This window comes from Drosophila kikkawai, chromosome 3R, assembly GCF_030179895.1.
Source record: "Drosophila kikkawai strain 14028-0561.14 chromosome 3R, DkikHiC1v2, whole genome shotgun sequence".
Lineage (NCBI taxonomy): Eukaryota > Metazoa > Arthropoda > Insecta > Diptera > Drosophilidae > Drosophila > Drosophila kikkawai.
Window position 1 is genome coordinate 24539578 of NC_091731.1, and position 15566 is coordinate 24555143.

The 15566-nt window shown below is 41.8% G+C and overlaps 2 protein-coding genes across 2 annotated transcripts; both read right to left on the reverse strand.

The window, feature by feature from the left end:
- Positions 1-10824: 10824 nt before the first annotated feature.
- Positions 10825-13761, reverse strand: Obp83a (Odorant-binding protein 83a). Its single transcript, XM_017161203.2, has 5 exons — positions 13628-13761; positions 11647-11868; positions 11508-11583; positions 11017-11273; positions 10825-10957 (listed from the first exon to the last, which is right to left on the reverse strand). Exons 2-5 carry the CDS (start codon positions 11758-11760, stop codon positions 10940-10942), a joined length of 465 nt encoding a protein of 154 aa, XP_017016692.1. The 5' UTR covers positions 11761-11868; positions 13628-13761; the 3' UTR covers positions 10825-10939.
- Positions 13762-14640: 879 nt separating this feature from the next.
- Obp83b (Odorant-binding protein 83b) lies at positions 14641-15338 on the reverse strand. Its single transcript, XM_017161211.3, has 3 exons — positions 15263-15338; positions 15134-15209; positions 14641-15047 (listed from the first exon to the last, which is right to left on the reverse strand). Exons 1-3 carry the CDS (start codon positions 15335-15337, stop codon positions 14770-14772), a joined length of 429 nt encoding a protein of 142 aa, XP_017016700.1. The 5' UTR covers position 15338; the 3' UTR covers positions 14641-14769.
- Between the last annotated feature and the right edge of the window lie 228 nt (positions 15339-15566).

Sequence of the window (15566 nt, forward strand, 5' to 3'; positions counted from 1 at the left end):
TGATGCTCAAGCATTACTATTTATTTGAACTCTGCTGTCCTTGGCCATACATCATAAATGTCAGCGCCTGAAATTACGCATAAAGCATAAAGCCATATAAATGAGCCATACTTTAAGGCGCACTATATTTATGTACTTGCCGCGAACAATTTTGCACTTGCCCCTCCCATTTGGCACCGACTGTACATATTCTTTTTTTTTTATAAATTAATTTGCATAAATTATGGCATATGAGGGAGTCCAAATCGAGGCTAGGCCAAGCGGTTGCTATTTATCAAAGCGGAGCAGCGCAAATTCCTTTAAATGTCTGGCTCACGGCAACAATCACTCATTCATTCATTCATTCAGTCATTCGGTGCCCATTCACTTCATTCCGCCAATCCGCCACTCCGTCACTCGCAATTTGCATTTTTCGCACGGGCATTGTCCGCCCAGAAAAACGGCACTCTTATAGCCACCCCCGGGTGGGGTGTCGGTGGGTCGTGATGTTCTGGGGGTGTTCCGGGTGCCGGCGGCAGCGGCGGCAACAATGTTGATTGTCTGCTAAAGAGCATAAAGTCGTAATGGAGTGAAGGCAGATAAACATAAAAATAGCATAGAATTGTGGGCACACAAAGGCAGAGGCACAGACGACTCAAGAAATGCGAAAGGAAATGGAAAAGCCAAGCTTGTAGAATGGAAAGTGCACGCGTACGCGCGAATGTTATGGCCAATCACTTTATTTCACTTGTTTTCAATTCTCTTCAGCGCTTTACGTTTAAGCTTGCCTCCACCTATTTTCTTTCCTTTTTTTTACCAGCTAGTCTCAGTTTTTTGAGGGGGCTGAAATCACGTAGAGGTCATGCTAATCAAAGCGACAGATGCCTAAACGATTCCGACTTTATATGGAACAATGAAGGGAATTACACTGAGAAATAGTATGGTAGTAAGTTAGGACAAAACACACGAAAATCAATAGGTTTAATTAATTATATAAGAAAAGGATCATCATGTAGTCCTTGATATTTTAACATATCAAAGGTTAAATGAATAACCATTAACTTACCCCAAAAGGCTTGAACTCGTTGGGAATTATAAGATACACTTACTCAAAAATCCTTTAGTTTGTTTAGTTATGAAGGATAGGACTTGCGAAAGGAGCATTTCCCTCTGAGTACCACCGCACCCCAACCCAACATCCTTCCCCGCCGGATCCCCCAACAGATTAACCACCAGCTCGACCACAAAAACCATCGAATAATTGAGTCATCAAATGTTTGGCGCACCCTTTTACTTTTGGCTGCCTTTTGCCACGGCTTTGACAATTAACCGAACTATAAAATGTTTAAGTTTGAACACCTGGCTGGTAGAAAAACGTTTCCCCGCCAAAGCTGATGGGGAAGAGGGGGTCACATGCCGAAAATATACACACACCCGCAGAAGGACAAAAGCACCCAGACAGGCAGACATCCACACACACACACACGCATACATTTAAGCCAATTAGCATTTATGTGCGACGCTGGGTGGCTAAGCAAAATGCGTTACATTTTCATCAAACGCACGACACTTTGTTTTAATTTGAGCAACCGCACGCACACAAACAGAGGAATACCCACGCACACACACACCCAAACACTCTCACAGACACAGTGACAGGCTCTGGTTTCGGTCTCGTCACGGTTTACAGATTTCCGTTCCCCAAAGGACCTTGCACGGGATATTACATTGTTTTGGGCAATTCGCTTTTACTGTGATTAATTTAAATGCACCCCCACCTAAATAGCTGGCACCCTCGCGGCCCGTACTTTTGCGCCCATCACGTGTTTGGGATTCATAAATATATCCTTGAAGCTCCCGAGCCGCAATTTTAAATCGAATTGCCCATAGAAAGTCGCCGGGACAATTAGCCCCCGATGGCAGACAACGCCTAAAGTTGCCGTGCTAATGAGGAATACCCTTGGCTCCGGATTTCGGGGCCTTAGCTCTAAGGAAACGGAATTATGGTGCGTCTGGAATTTACATGGGTATAGTAATGACATATGAATTTTATGGGGGAAATGGAAGCCCACAAGCACACAAGAAACGTCCATAATCTATGATTATAACGAGACATAATGTTCCAAGCTTTACATTTTACATCTTAATTATGGGAGTATAATTAAAAGTATTTTTCTAGAATTAAGCAAAAAGGAAATAATTAAATAAGGGAAGGAAATAGTTATTATATTAAAAACAGAAATCTGGTTCTTAGTATACACCCCATCTCAATCTGTCAGGCTCAAATCTTTCGTTGCTTTGTGCAATTACCAAAATGCATCTGAGCCTGGACATCCGCTGCGTTTTCTCACCTCACAGGTGTAAATCAAATCAATTTTTGCCCACTTGAAATCCAAAAAGGAAAGGGGACCAGGTGTGTACTTGTACGGCATTACCTATCTGCTCCGGAGTGTGCGTGTGCGTGTGGGTTTTGGGTTTCGAGAGTGGAGCAACATATACGATCATGCATCATAATCCGAAACCCAAGGCACACGCACACACTCGCAGGCGGCCACCCACACAGATACACATCAGTTGCTTTGTAATTAATTACTTCACACATTGACGCCGGCCAGTTCGGGTGCGGGTATTCCCAACAACAGGCAACACAAATGTAAAGTTTACTCTCTGATTCCGACCGATGGTGCCACTACACTAGAAATAAATAGTATCCCTTTTAGTCCTTTTTTGGGTTTATTTTGAGTTTTACCAGAGGAACTTAACGATCGCTACTTCAAGATAGATATTTTTATACCCATTCGGGCTTTTAAGATCTTGTAAAACCTCACCTTACAAATCTATCTAGCCGTGTCCAAATGTAAGGCTTTCTCCGGAAACTCAGCTGTTGAAATATTGGTTAATGTTTCAGCAAAGCCTTGTTCTAATTTAAAGATTATTTACTCATTTAAATTTCAAATTTTCCTCTCAGTGTATTTCGGTTGCTTTTGTTGCTGTTGCCGCTCATGCTAACTAATATTGTTACCAGCTTTTTGGATAGTTAGCTGCATGTTTGGTTAGCTGCTTCTGCCACCGCCGCCGCTGCTGTTGCTGTTGCTGCTTCTCTGTTGCTCGTATCGTAAATTATGTGCCATTTATGCGGCATTGGCTTGAAATGGAAATTTGTCCCATTTGTTGCTCGGCGAGACACTTGAGTATTCATAAGGGAGCCCCCGGCCTGTTGTTTGGCATTGATTTATGGGACCGAGTAAATTTGGCTAAATATTAAATGAAACGTTAAACCCGAAAGGCATTCGCTGGGCCTGTATAGAAAGGTACACATACATGGTTTGGGGTGTGAATCCCAAGAAGTATTCATTTCGACAAGGGGTCAACTTTCATTTGACTTATAATTGGGGATAGTTCGCCTTGCTGCCCGTTCTTGTTAGCCAAATAATGATGCCCTCAATTAAGCCAACAAAAGTTTCGCCAACAACTCGTCAGAGCCTGCAATTATACGCGCAGGGAAATTAAGTTAACGCCAGCGACTTGAGCTGCATTGCCTTGCATTTGCGTCGGTCCAAGAAATTATATAAAATATGCTCCCAGCAGCAGCTGTGTGAAGGTGAAAGGTTTGTTTGGCTGTTTGTTTTAGCCCGTTGTTGCTGCTATTTTTAATGAGCCAGAGTTGAAGAAAAAGCCTGATTACGGGGAGGAGAGACTGTCGACTTGCAAGTGGCCTAATTATGAGCTAAAATTAGTTTTGCATTAACCCTTGTTTGGGGGAAAACAGAGAATTTAAATTACATATATTAGTTCAATTATTATGTCATAATTAATAGTATTATTCGTCGATTTTGGTTTTCTTATTTTGCGAAATTCATTTCCCATATGAACTATAGTTGAAAATCATTCTACTACACACACAAATTCTTTATGGGTTAAATTCAGTTCACCCTTACTGCATTACGCATACGCCCTGTGAGCACCGCACATGCGAGATTTCTAATTAAACTTTCATGCGGCTGCAACTTGCCCCGAAAAAGTTACACATTTGATTATGCTGCTGACCAATAAGTGCAATCATGTTGCAGCGGCAACAGCAATTAACTAAAGGTCGGATTTCGGCGGGAGGAAAGGGCGAAAGTGCTGGCTGACCAGCGAACAAACTGTTGGCTTAAACTCAAAAGCGGCAACAATTTATGCGGCAGTGGCAGCGCGGCGGTGGCAGCAACACCAACTGAACATTTGGCGAATTGCGCGGCCAACAAAACGACCAAAAAACAAAACGACAACATAAACAACTCGCATATGAGCATTTGGCCAGCACGCTGTGTCCCATCGCCACTTCACGTACATTGTGGTTACCACATTGCAACCAAAACGGCCAACAAATAGGGAACTTTTTCTGCAGCGGTTAGCAGCTGGGAAAAACCTATTCATGCCCGCGGTATGCAAACATTTTGAACAAATAGTTAACTAATATTTTGTATGAATAGAACTTGGCTTAAACTCTATGCCGGGTCGAAAGGCATCCGTTCAATTTGCAACTATTCAGGGCATTCAATGATTGGCCCAGTTAGGTATTTTCAGTGAGAAAAGCTTCTTTCAGTTCAAACAAAAAAACATTTTTTATGAAGCATTTATGGAATTATTTCACTGCAGTTTGTAGATAGTTTACTCGTCAAAATTTTTTTCATACGGTTCAAACTAAACATAACATTATTAATTTATTTCATTTTTCTCTATCATACTAGAAGAACAAGTAAATAAATTTTAAATTTATGAACAGCACTTGCAATTAAGATGGTTTGCCTCGACTCTTCGCTCAGGTGATTCAACTACTTTAAAAAGGCAACCGTGAACCTGCTCGTCCCTCCTCTCCTCTGTGGCCAGCTGTCTTCAAATGTTCCACCAGAAGTATTTTCACACAGCAATTTTCAGACTAGTACAAGTGGCAAGCAGCAGCCGCATCAGGAGCTGAAAGAACGAAAACAAAATATGATGTAATTTTACATTCAAGTGAGCGGAAAATATAAATAAGCAGCAGGTGCTCATTTCCTGTTCCAAACATGGCACAGCCAGCGCCACTCGTTCAGCTCGCTCGCACAGCTGCCCACCATGTCCCTGGGAGAGAAGGAGAGAGCGGAGCGGCGAGGGGCGACGCATGCACGTGAACTGTGGCCAAAACACACATACACTTGGGAAAAATATAGAAAAATATCTGTAAGAAATATAAACCTAAAAGGAAGTGCAGGAGACATAGTGGAATATATATTCTTCATCAGAAACAAACCTACTTTACAATATCTAAATAAGTTATCGGTTTAAGAATATAAAGATCAAACTTCTTTATAAAATTTAAAAAGAAATATGCAATATTCCTTCGAGTGTACACACACGATGTCCGTTCTCTGTTTGTGATTCTTTAGCGGAGAGCTGCGACGAGTTCATTTATATAAATGCCTGGACGTGGGCATAGCGGAATGTGGGGAAGGCCTTTGCCACGCCCACGTTGTAATGAGCCCGGAGCAAAAACTAAACAACTTCAAAGTGGACAAAGGCAATTACTTTGCCAGGTGTCAAGCGTGTGTGTGTGCGTACGCCGGTGTGCGAGTGCCACTGCCGGGGATGACGACAGGTGAGTCCGCTGAATAGCTACTCTGCCCGGCCAAAGTCTATAATTAACAAATGATTAATTATGCATGACTTTGGCGCCTTCGCTCGTTATCAACACGCCCACATCACTTTCGGACTGCCCCCATCCTCATCGCTCCCGACGTGTGTTTCCTGTTCATTCCCAGTAGTTGTCCACAGACTTTTCGTAGCCTTTGATTCATTAACATTTTGGCAATGTGACTCTGCAGCCCCTGCCATAAACTCCGGCTCCAAGTCCGCTTCCGATTCCGACTCTGACCCCGGCAACGGCTCCAGCTCTGCCTCTGGCTCCTACCTCAATCTAAAACAGACGTAATGGCCTGCGAGGTTTACGATTGCGTCTTGTTTTCCATTTGGCTGTCGGCTTATTTACATATAACATGAGAACAGCCAGCAGTCTCTGTATAATTTGCATACAATTGCAACAAGTTTCGTAGAGGGGGGACATGTGCAGGACTTAGAGATGGTGATATTAAATTGACAAGTTTGTAAATAATTCAGATGCATAAATCATCCGATTTTCAGACAGCAATTCTTTTAAATTATTTAAAATAAATATTTCTTATTTATCATTTGTTTTTTGGCATTGTAAAACCTCACGAGGGCCTCACGAACCCATCGCTATGCTGAGGTGTAGACCCCAGGAGACACATAATCAACGTACCGCTGGGAAATACAAATACGTTGCATGCGGATTGGCCTGGGCTGACACTACCATGTCAGCCAGAAACAAGTCGGGCAAGACACAGACATTAAACTATGGAGGTTAATTTGACTAGGGCCGCCGTTTGTGCAGATGAATCGCCACGGGCTGACTTGGACACAATGCCGAGCACTCGGCACGTCACTAATGCAACAAGGCTGCGACAAAAGACAAAGGATAAGCTGAAGTATTTGTGCAGCTCCGGGTGAATGCTCGTTTTGAAATCCAACTGGTCTCTGCGATCCTATTCTGTGCAGTTCCTATGCATACATAGACATATGTGTGCCGGGCAATAAAATGTCTTCCACTTGAAGTCGCAGGCTGGCTCGCTTTAAGGGGCAACGTTGCGTATGCGCAATTATTAAATGCAGCATGAGACCATTTGGCAGTGGAAACACGACGCAAGTGAGCGTAATTGCTGTCAGCCCCTCAACTGTGCAGTACTCCCCGCATTACGAATGTTTTGTCAGTCGGGCGGTCTGGCTGTTGATGCTATTAACATTTGCTTGTGCCGGAGTGAAAAATGCGTGGCAAATGAACCGTGGGAAAGTGGAAAAATTATAAAAACAAGAAAGTGACTTAACTGGGACGAGTCGTTGTTTAAATACCCTCCTGAAGCATCTTTCGAGTATAATACAGGGGCTAAATGACAATTTAAAGGCAACTAAATGCTTAAAACCCTTCGAAAATCACCCGATAAATTAATTATAATAAATTAAAATCTTTTACCTTTCTCTCTACCAAACCCCAACTAGTCGGTTGCCAGTGATGTGTAGACATTTTGATGACCAACTTGCAACTTAAATGCCGCAATCCTTTCAATCATCATTAGTCGCAACCATATATAGTGTGCAGTTTAGCTTCTGGCTAAATCTATTGCGGCCCGCCACCACGAAAAATGTTTCAGCTCGATTTTAAACAATTTTTCGGCTTCTCGCTCTACATTTACCAGGGCATGCAAATCGGATAACAGGCAGCTAAAAAGAAAAAATAAAAAAAAAAGAGAGGGATATACAAAAGGATAATAAAAATCGGCAGCATGCGGCGCAACAACAGCCGCCACACAACCTCGCCGGATGCACTAAAATCGTGAAGGGAATGGGGTCCTTTCGTCGGGCAAGGGCCCGGGCCAGTGACCAAACCGAACAGATCCGATCCTCCTGGCCACCACGCTGTCCGGCAATGCCTCAATTCCGTTGCCTTGCTGTTCTTGTTGTCGCTGTTCAAGTTAATGTCTGTGTTTCGGGTTACCAACACTGAAGGAAAATAATTTCAGTGAATAAAATATTTCAGAAGTCACAGATAATAATTTTGTTTAATTATCTGAATTAATTATTATATGTAATTTACTTACCTGTTATTATTATTCACATTATCCAAGCACATTTTTTCTCAGTGCAGCTGTCGCTGCATTTCTGGATGGCACACTAATTTGATTTTTTATACAAATCGACAGATAGAGCGCGCTCTTATTTCGTTATCGACTTTTGTTTGTTAACGCTTAGCTTGGCGCTTTTTGCACTGGGGTGAGGTTCCCCTTCATTTTGCGCTACATCGAAAACAATTTTGATCGCCTCTGCAACGGAGTGGCGACAAAAAATTTGCATTCAATGTCAATTTATGCAAATCCCATTGCCAGACCTTGCGGATACTTGCGGATACAGTCGACGAAGGACAAGACAAAACTGTGGCCAATTGTCGAGTTATATGCTAATTATCAAGCCATTGCATCTAACCTAAATTTTTGCCCGAAAGCGAACACAAACGTTGGAAAATTTAATTCCCTTTGAATTACATTTTGACCGGGAAACGACAAGAATAAGTTGTGAGCGAACGGAAAAAAAATTACAGGAAAATATGAATGGGTCGACCGGCCCAGGCCAGTCCAGGCCAGGACGAGAAAGTGAGTGCTCTCTGCTCTGGACGTGGCCGACAAAACGAACAATAGAGCGTAAAATAAGTGCAAAGGCAGTTGGAAGCGGGGCAGCGTTTAGTGAAGAAAAAAACTTTGCCAACGCGCCAGAGAATTCAACGAAATGAAAAATGAACAAAGTGCCCTAATGGCAAGGAACACGGCCGCTTGTACTCATTTCAAATAAGTCTGAGCACCATAGTCGACCCCAAAGAATCCCTGTAAAAGGATCTAAAGACCAACAATTGCAGGATATAGTTTAGAGACTCAAAACATTGCTATAGATTTTTCAGGAATTTTTTAAAGCCACAGAACTACTTGAAATTTAGGCTAGCTTGCCCAAGTTGAGCAATTACCTAGATTTAGATTTAAGTTTCAAATAGAATCCTTAATTAAATGAATTAATCAAATGAATCAAAACAATATACCTTTTCCCGAAGTATAAAAATATAAAAAGAAACCCCCGGAAAAAAGGAAAACGGCCAAAAAAAATCTGCTTCAATTGAACAGTTAAACTTCCATTAATTGTACGCCCCGCCAGAGCCACGTGGCCCCGGACCGGACTCCTTCCGTTGCCAATCCAATCGCATTCCACTGCCAACTGTGTCAGTTTCGAATTACAAATGCATGGGACTGCTTACCCAAACAGGTCAGCCTGCAAATTCGCGGTGAATTGTGCAGAACCAAAGGCAAAGGCATTGGCAACGGTTGTGGAAACGAAAATGGTTGGGGGGCAAATCAATTAGATGATTGTATCATTAGGAACAAAAACAGGCGGCCAGGAAATTAACCAACATTTGGGCAGCTAATTGGCTGCCTAAATGGCTCAAGCTGCTCGTGTGGAAATCCATTGAGGGACCCAAGTCCCATTCTATCCCATCCCGTCTTCAATGAACCGCACAGCGTAAAGTGTCGTCGGCCACACTTCATTGAAGGCTGTCAAAAAATTTTCAATTTACCAAATTAGTTCAGCAGATGTGTGGGTGCTTCAATTTGGAGAACTTAAGCACTGGGAAAAGTGTCAGAAAAGTAGATGTCAAACTAAGAAGGCTTTCTTATGTTTCTGAGTTTTATCAAGAGCCTATTCCTACATTTATTTTCACTTTATTTGGAACATTTTTATATTTAGTTATTTTATGCATAACATATTTTATTTTATGTATTTTTTATTGCCAAATAGTAAGTTTAAAATGTACCTTGCATGTATTTTCACAGTGCAGCGGCAGGAAAAGAAATTAGTATTAAGTGAAATGTAATGATGACAACGGCAACTGAGAATCGCCAGCTGACAATAATGAGCTGGCCAAACTCAACAAAAAGAATTCCGCTTCCCCAAAGCTTCTTCCGACAATTACACGGATAAGGGCCAAGGAAAAGGACCTTTAGCGCAGCTAAGCGCATTTTTCTTCTTTTTTTTTGTAAGTAAACTTTTCACTCAGGCGATGGAGAAAAATGAAAACCAATACGCATAAATAATAAAAAGAGCATTAAAGGGACGTGGGGCGCAAGTGAAAACATAAATCATTGACTCTGAAATGAAAAGCTGGGCGCAACAAGTCGTCGAAACAATAAAAAACCCGGGACCCACCCTGGGAAACCCGTCCTGCAACCCAACTCCGACGCTTCAAAGGTGCCAGCGAGCATTTGACCGACAGCAATGAAATATATGTTAAATTCAAAAAAAATTAGAATTAATGGCCCTGGAAATATAATGCCAGCGGAAGAGATGGGGCGGAGTCGGGAAAACCTTTACATATAGGAACGACTAAGCGAAATGCTTTAAAATTGGGTATTTTTTAAATGCTGATAGTGGAAATATTTTTAGGGAAGAGCTTTTAAAGAAGACAGAACATATTCCGATTTCCGATTCTCTTATTTAATTGAAAGGGGAATTTTATATTTAATATCCTTTTTATTATCAGTCTTTTTTTAGCAATGAAAAAATATATAAATCAGTTACATTAATATTTAATTATTTGTATTGTCTTATTGATAATAGAGTTAAAGCCTAACCAAATACCATATATTTTTTATTAATTTGTTCTCTGTAATAATCAATTAATTAATTTTTTCAAAACCACATCAATAATTGTCAAAGTTATTTATATTTCCAAAGGAATTCGGTGTCAAAGCCATGTGATTGATGCCCAATGTGAAATAATTCAAATTGTATTCATTTTTTTCTACAACCATCCAGAGCTGAACTAATGACTCTGAGTGCCCCTTGCCGACCAGTTGGTTGGTATTTTTTTAAATACATATTTAAAATGTGTTTTTTCCGCTTTGACGGAAAATGGGAAGTAAAAAGCGCAAAACAGCAGCTCGCGTTTATGTTAAATGCTGCGACGTAACACGCTTGTCGGCGTAAACAAGCTTGGTGAAGTTTACGCATAATTTTAAAAACACACGTTGCAGGCACACAAGCGTACACTCACTCACAATGCGTATAAATTATGTCAAAAGTGCCGTGTGTGTGCGTGTGTGCGTTGCAGGGGCATGGCGGAGCCTTTGTGCGGCCCCGTTTTTTGCAGCGCACTTTTGAGCGCATTGAGTGCTGCCCTTTTGGCAGTCGACAAATAATTGAAAGCTCGGCGACTTGCATGCACAACTCGGCTACGTTTATTACTCGACAGCTATTGAAAAACTAAATCATAATACATTTAGGGCGGGGCCGGCGACGGGTTAATCAGAGAACAGGATCATCCAGGTGTTCAAGGCAAGAAGTAGTGCTGCAAGAAAATTGCGCCTTTAGAAGTGGGATTCTTGGGCCTTTAAGGCCAGTGCTCACCTTGGGATCGGCCTTCTTCCAGCACTGGTGGAACCACCAGGCCTTGTGGCACAAGGTATCTCCCTCGGGATGAATGCAACCCTTGGACATGTCCATCAGCTTGTCGCGTATAAGTAGCGGCACAGTCGCAAAGAGCTTCTCCAGGTGGACGTCCCCGTTGTCGTCGACCACCTCAAACTCATGGAACAGACAGTTCATGTAGCACTTGAGCTTCTCGTCCTCGTGGATCTCCCCGTCACTGAACTCCTTGATGGCAGCTGTAGGTAAACAATTTTTTATTTTTAAGCATAATAATATTTATTTATTATTAAAAATCGTTCGATTGCCATATTTACTGAAAAAGAATATACCCTGAGTTTTAGTAATCATCCATTTGATACTCAAGAATTTGACGATGCATGGAAATGCAGCACTTGGCCAAGTGTTGCATCTGCCGAGTTCATGTTGGCTACAATTATAGGCTCACTTCGGCGCCGGATTATAACACTCACCCTCGGTGACTCCCGTTTTCTCCACACACGAGTCGTGGAAGGGCTTGGCCATTTTGAGGATGCCCGGCGGTGGATACTGCAATTAAAAATCGTTGCTTAAGTGGGCGTTGCAACGCGGCCGGGCACTTCATTAACCCACGTTCTCGTCACGCTGCGCCGCAGCCGGGGGCAGGATCAGCGCTCCGCTGAGCAGCGACAAGGCGATTAAAAGGACAGACGCACTGACACGCCGACCAAAGCCATTCAAAGCCATTTTAATGTGGCCCTCAGAGTTCCGTTCTGTTCCGTTCAGCTCCTTTCCTCTCCTTTTCGACTGTGAAACAGCAAAAATTGTCCTCTGTCTCGGCCTTGTTTGTAAATTCTGAGTAAAACAAAAAGAGCCCAGGAAAAAATAAACGAGGGACGTGGAACAAAAGCGACGATGCATAAGAGAGTACACGGCCCAGGACGAGGGCAAGCATCGGAAGGGCCAGGATGCGAATCCGAATAAGAATCAGGAAGAGGATGAGGATGCAGATGCTGTTGACGACGATGTGCCACGCGTGACAGCTGGACAATGACACTGTGGGTAGCTGTGTGTGCGTACACAGAGGCGAAAAGCGTTACGTAAATGAACTATGTATAAAAATTCTTTTCTGGTTTTTGGTTGCATTCTTTATACTTTAATTTTACGCCCGAATAGTATTTAAATTTCAATTTAAAGGTGTTTTTATATTCAAGTCTTTAATTGTTGTGTAATTTGTATAGCTTTGCAGGGTATTAAAACTTAAAAGGTACCATTATTTAATGATACAAACATCCTTCTCTTATTTATGAAATTTCATTTGAAATTTATACAAAATTTTCAGTGCTGGTTTTTGCCCATGTGTATGAGAGCCAAGTCCTAGCATTTTTCCGTCCTTTTCGTATTTTTTTGTTTTATTTTATATTTTTGTTGTATTTTTAGAAGCCACGAGGATAGCAACAAAAATCAGTTGTTTCTTGCCAGCTCAGCGCACGCTAAATTAATTCCAACCGCTGATGGCCGAACAAAAAGCTGCCGCCAAAACGGAAACGGAACTGTGCCCGAGACGTCAGCGAAGTCGTCACAAGTCTACAATTGTCGTGTTTCGTCTGACAAACACATGCCCACGTGGCACTCCGCTCCGTTCCAACTGTTCTCAGAAATTCTGCGCTCAGGTCGACTGTGATATATTGCCTAGCTAAGGATTCAAGGATTCCAGGATTCGAGGATTCCTTATGATGTATGGTGAGCGGCAATGGAAATTTTAACAAACATTTGAGCAAGAAAAGGTTTATTTTCTTTAGAAAAATCAAGATTAAATAACAGATTTGTTTGTAGATTTTCACATTACTAGCTTTAAATTAAAGAAATCAAGAATTTGGTTAAAAACACTAGCCTTTTTTAAAGACACATGGAATTCTCTAGATACATATGTATATTGAATGTTCCATCTAATAAAATATAGAGATCTGTCTTTGTTCTTTAAATTAATTAGAACCATTTTAAAGCTTTAATTGTCATACTATCAGATCATATATGATTTGCAAATATTTCAGCAGAATGTAATTATAACCCTTCTTTATAGTAACTGGTGTTCTAATTATTTTTTTAATATTTTTGTTATATGTATACACGTCCCAGGATACCCACACCTGTCACCGAATGTCCAGGGTATCAAAATATAAAATTTCCCATTCGTTTGCTTCTTTTGAAATTGTAAAACCGAAATACACAAAACAAAGACTTCAACTTGCGCCCAACTGTCACTTTTGTTTCATCAAATGTCAACGCAACAACCGAAACAAAGCCACAAAACGACATTCGCCCCCGGCCCACACCAACACTCTCGCACACACACTCTTGCAGAAACGGAGGACGACGAATGAAATTACAGCAACATTGCATTTTTGCAGGACGAATATAGAGGACTTGTGTATGTGTATGTATTGGAGAGTCGTTGTGTGCGGCATGAACGATGGATGGTTTTTTAATTGCCATTTCAATTTTCGTGTTGCAACGCGTCGTTTGCCTATGCTTGGGCAACCTTCGACCCCTTGCCTGCCTTCCTCCTGGGTCACCTTCGGCCTTTGCCTCCTGCAGGTCCTTTCCAACCTACCTTTGTCCCCACGCCCGTCGTCAGTGCCAGTAGTTATGGGAAAAATTCGATACTGCACACACACACACACGCCACGCAGAGATTGTTTGACAACCGCAGTCACAATTGAATTTGCTTTATTGCCTTTTGCAGCGCTTGGCTTTTATATTGATTTTGGCCAAGTTCGCTGTGCCGTCGTTGGCGAAACCTCAACCCAACTGACTGCCGCACTCAGTTATCGGGCCAATTGGCGCTTCATGTGGATGCAATGTGTCTCTATAATGGCATCGCCCCTATAAGTGCAGGCCCAAACTCAAGGGTCACGCCCCCTGGCGTGTCTTTAATGATTAGGTGCAGAATTCCCCGGTACACTGAGCAATTTCAGTGTTCTTTTGGATTAATTATTATAGAAAATTGTGGGTTATTGTAAGGAACAAGTTAGGAAAGCTTAATAAACGTTTGCTTCAAAACTTGTTAAGATATCTACAAAACTACAAATCTATTCAATTTTAATCCCAATGAGGTCTTAAATATTCACCTTCTAAGCCTTTTTTCTCTGTGTATACAAATGGAAATGCTTTGTGGGTCAAACCATTGCAGACTAAACCAACTTTCGAGCCAGACGGACCGAAAGAAATGCAAAAACGTAAAGTTCCGAGCTTGCAAAAGTAATCAAGGAAGAGCAATCCCCACAATGGCCACTGCCAGCTTTTGTTGTCGATCCAGGATAGACGAGCTGATTTTGTAAGTAGCTCAATATCGAAGCTCCCTTTGAGTTCAAGTCCACTTGAGCTTTTTCGAATGGATGCAGAAGGGGTGGCATTATCTACACAGCCAACAGGTAAATGTAGTTCGGAGAGGCCAACTGAAAGGCTATAAGGTACACGAATTCAATCAATTAAGTTGAAGTTTATTAAACACATTACTACATAATTTTAAATCTCTTAAGCCTTTATCTCTAGCATTAACCAATTCAAAATTATCTCTTAGAAATATTTTAAAACACATGTTTATAAATACTTCATTTAACCAGCAACCTTTTATTCATATTTATTTAAAATCTAAACAACTTTGTTAGCAAGGAGGTCACAACTGAGCTTTCATTGCCTGTTCTCTGATTTCTTAGCTCAACTCCGAGATCCGCCCTAAAAATATATCCTATCTTAGACCAAAAAGTAGTGGACAGGATCAGCCTTCTTCCAGCATTGATGGAACCACCAGGCCTTGTGACACAAGGTATCGCCCTCCGGATGAATGCAATCCTTGGAAGCGCTTATCAATATGTTCCTCAACTTTTCGCCCGGAATCGAATTGAAGAGCTTTTCCATGTGGACATCGCCATTGTCGTCGACCACCTCAAACTCATGGAACAGACAGTTCATATAGCATTTGAGGGCCTCATCTTCATGGATTTGGCCATCACTAAACTCCTTGATGGCCTCTGTAAATATTTGAAATGTAAAAATGTATAAAATAATTTATTAATTCAGATACAATTTAAGTTTAGTGGAGAGAGGATTTTCTTACCGTCAGTAACGCCAGTTTTGGGTGCACAAATGTCATGGAAATGCTTGGCCAGCTTCAGAATTGCTGGTGGGGGATACTACAAAAAATGTATTATAACTGGAAAACTTCCGTTTTCGAAATAACTCCAACCTCAGCATCCCGTCTGGGCTCCTGGGCCGCGGCACAGACCAGTAAAACGACGGACAAAGCCAGGCATTTCAGCATTTTGAAGTCACAATGAAGGGCCAAAAGGGCCGGAAATGGCCCTTTTATGAGACAGCCCAGGGGCTCCGTGGAAATATTCGACTCTGTGATGACTGTCATTAGAAACGCACACTAATTGCAGGTTGCCATTTGCAATCGAATTGCGAATCCATTTGGCAGACAGGCGGCACGCGAGCCAAATGAATAAATGACAGCCCATACAGAGCGGCAATTGATAGCAAAATGCCAA

Coding starts and splice junctions, on each gene's coding strand:
- Obp83a (XM_017161203.2), bottom strand. CDS start 11,760: ATGGCTTTGAATGGCTTTGGTCGGCGTGTCAGTGCGTCTGTCCTTTTA. Junction 11,584..11,646: donor CGGCGCAGCGTGACGAGAAC/GTGGGTTAATGA, acceptor TTTTAATTGCAG/TATCCACCGCCGGGCATCCT. Junction 11,274..11,507: donor GAAAACGGGAGTCACCGAGG/GTGAGTGTTATA, acceptor GTTTACCTACAG/CTGCCATCAAGGAGTTCAGT.
- Obp83b (XM_017161211.3), bottom strand. CDS start 15,337: ATGCTGAAATGCCTGGCTTTGTCCGTCGTTTTACTGGTCTGTGCCGCG. Junction 15,210..15,262: donor AGCCCAGACGGGATGCTGAG/GTTGGAGTTATT, acceptor CATTTTTTGTAG/TATCCCCCACCAGCAATTCT. Junction 15,048..15,133: donor CAAAACTGGCGTTACTGACG/GTAAGAAAATCC, acceptor AAATATTTACAG/AGGCCATCAAGGAGTTTAGT.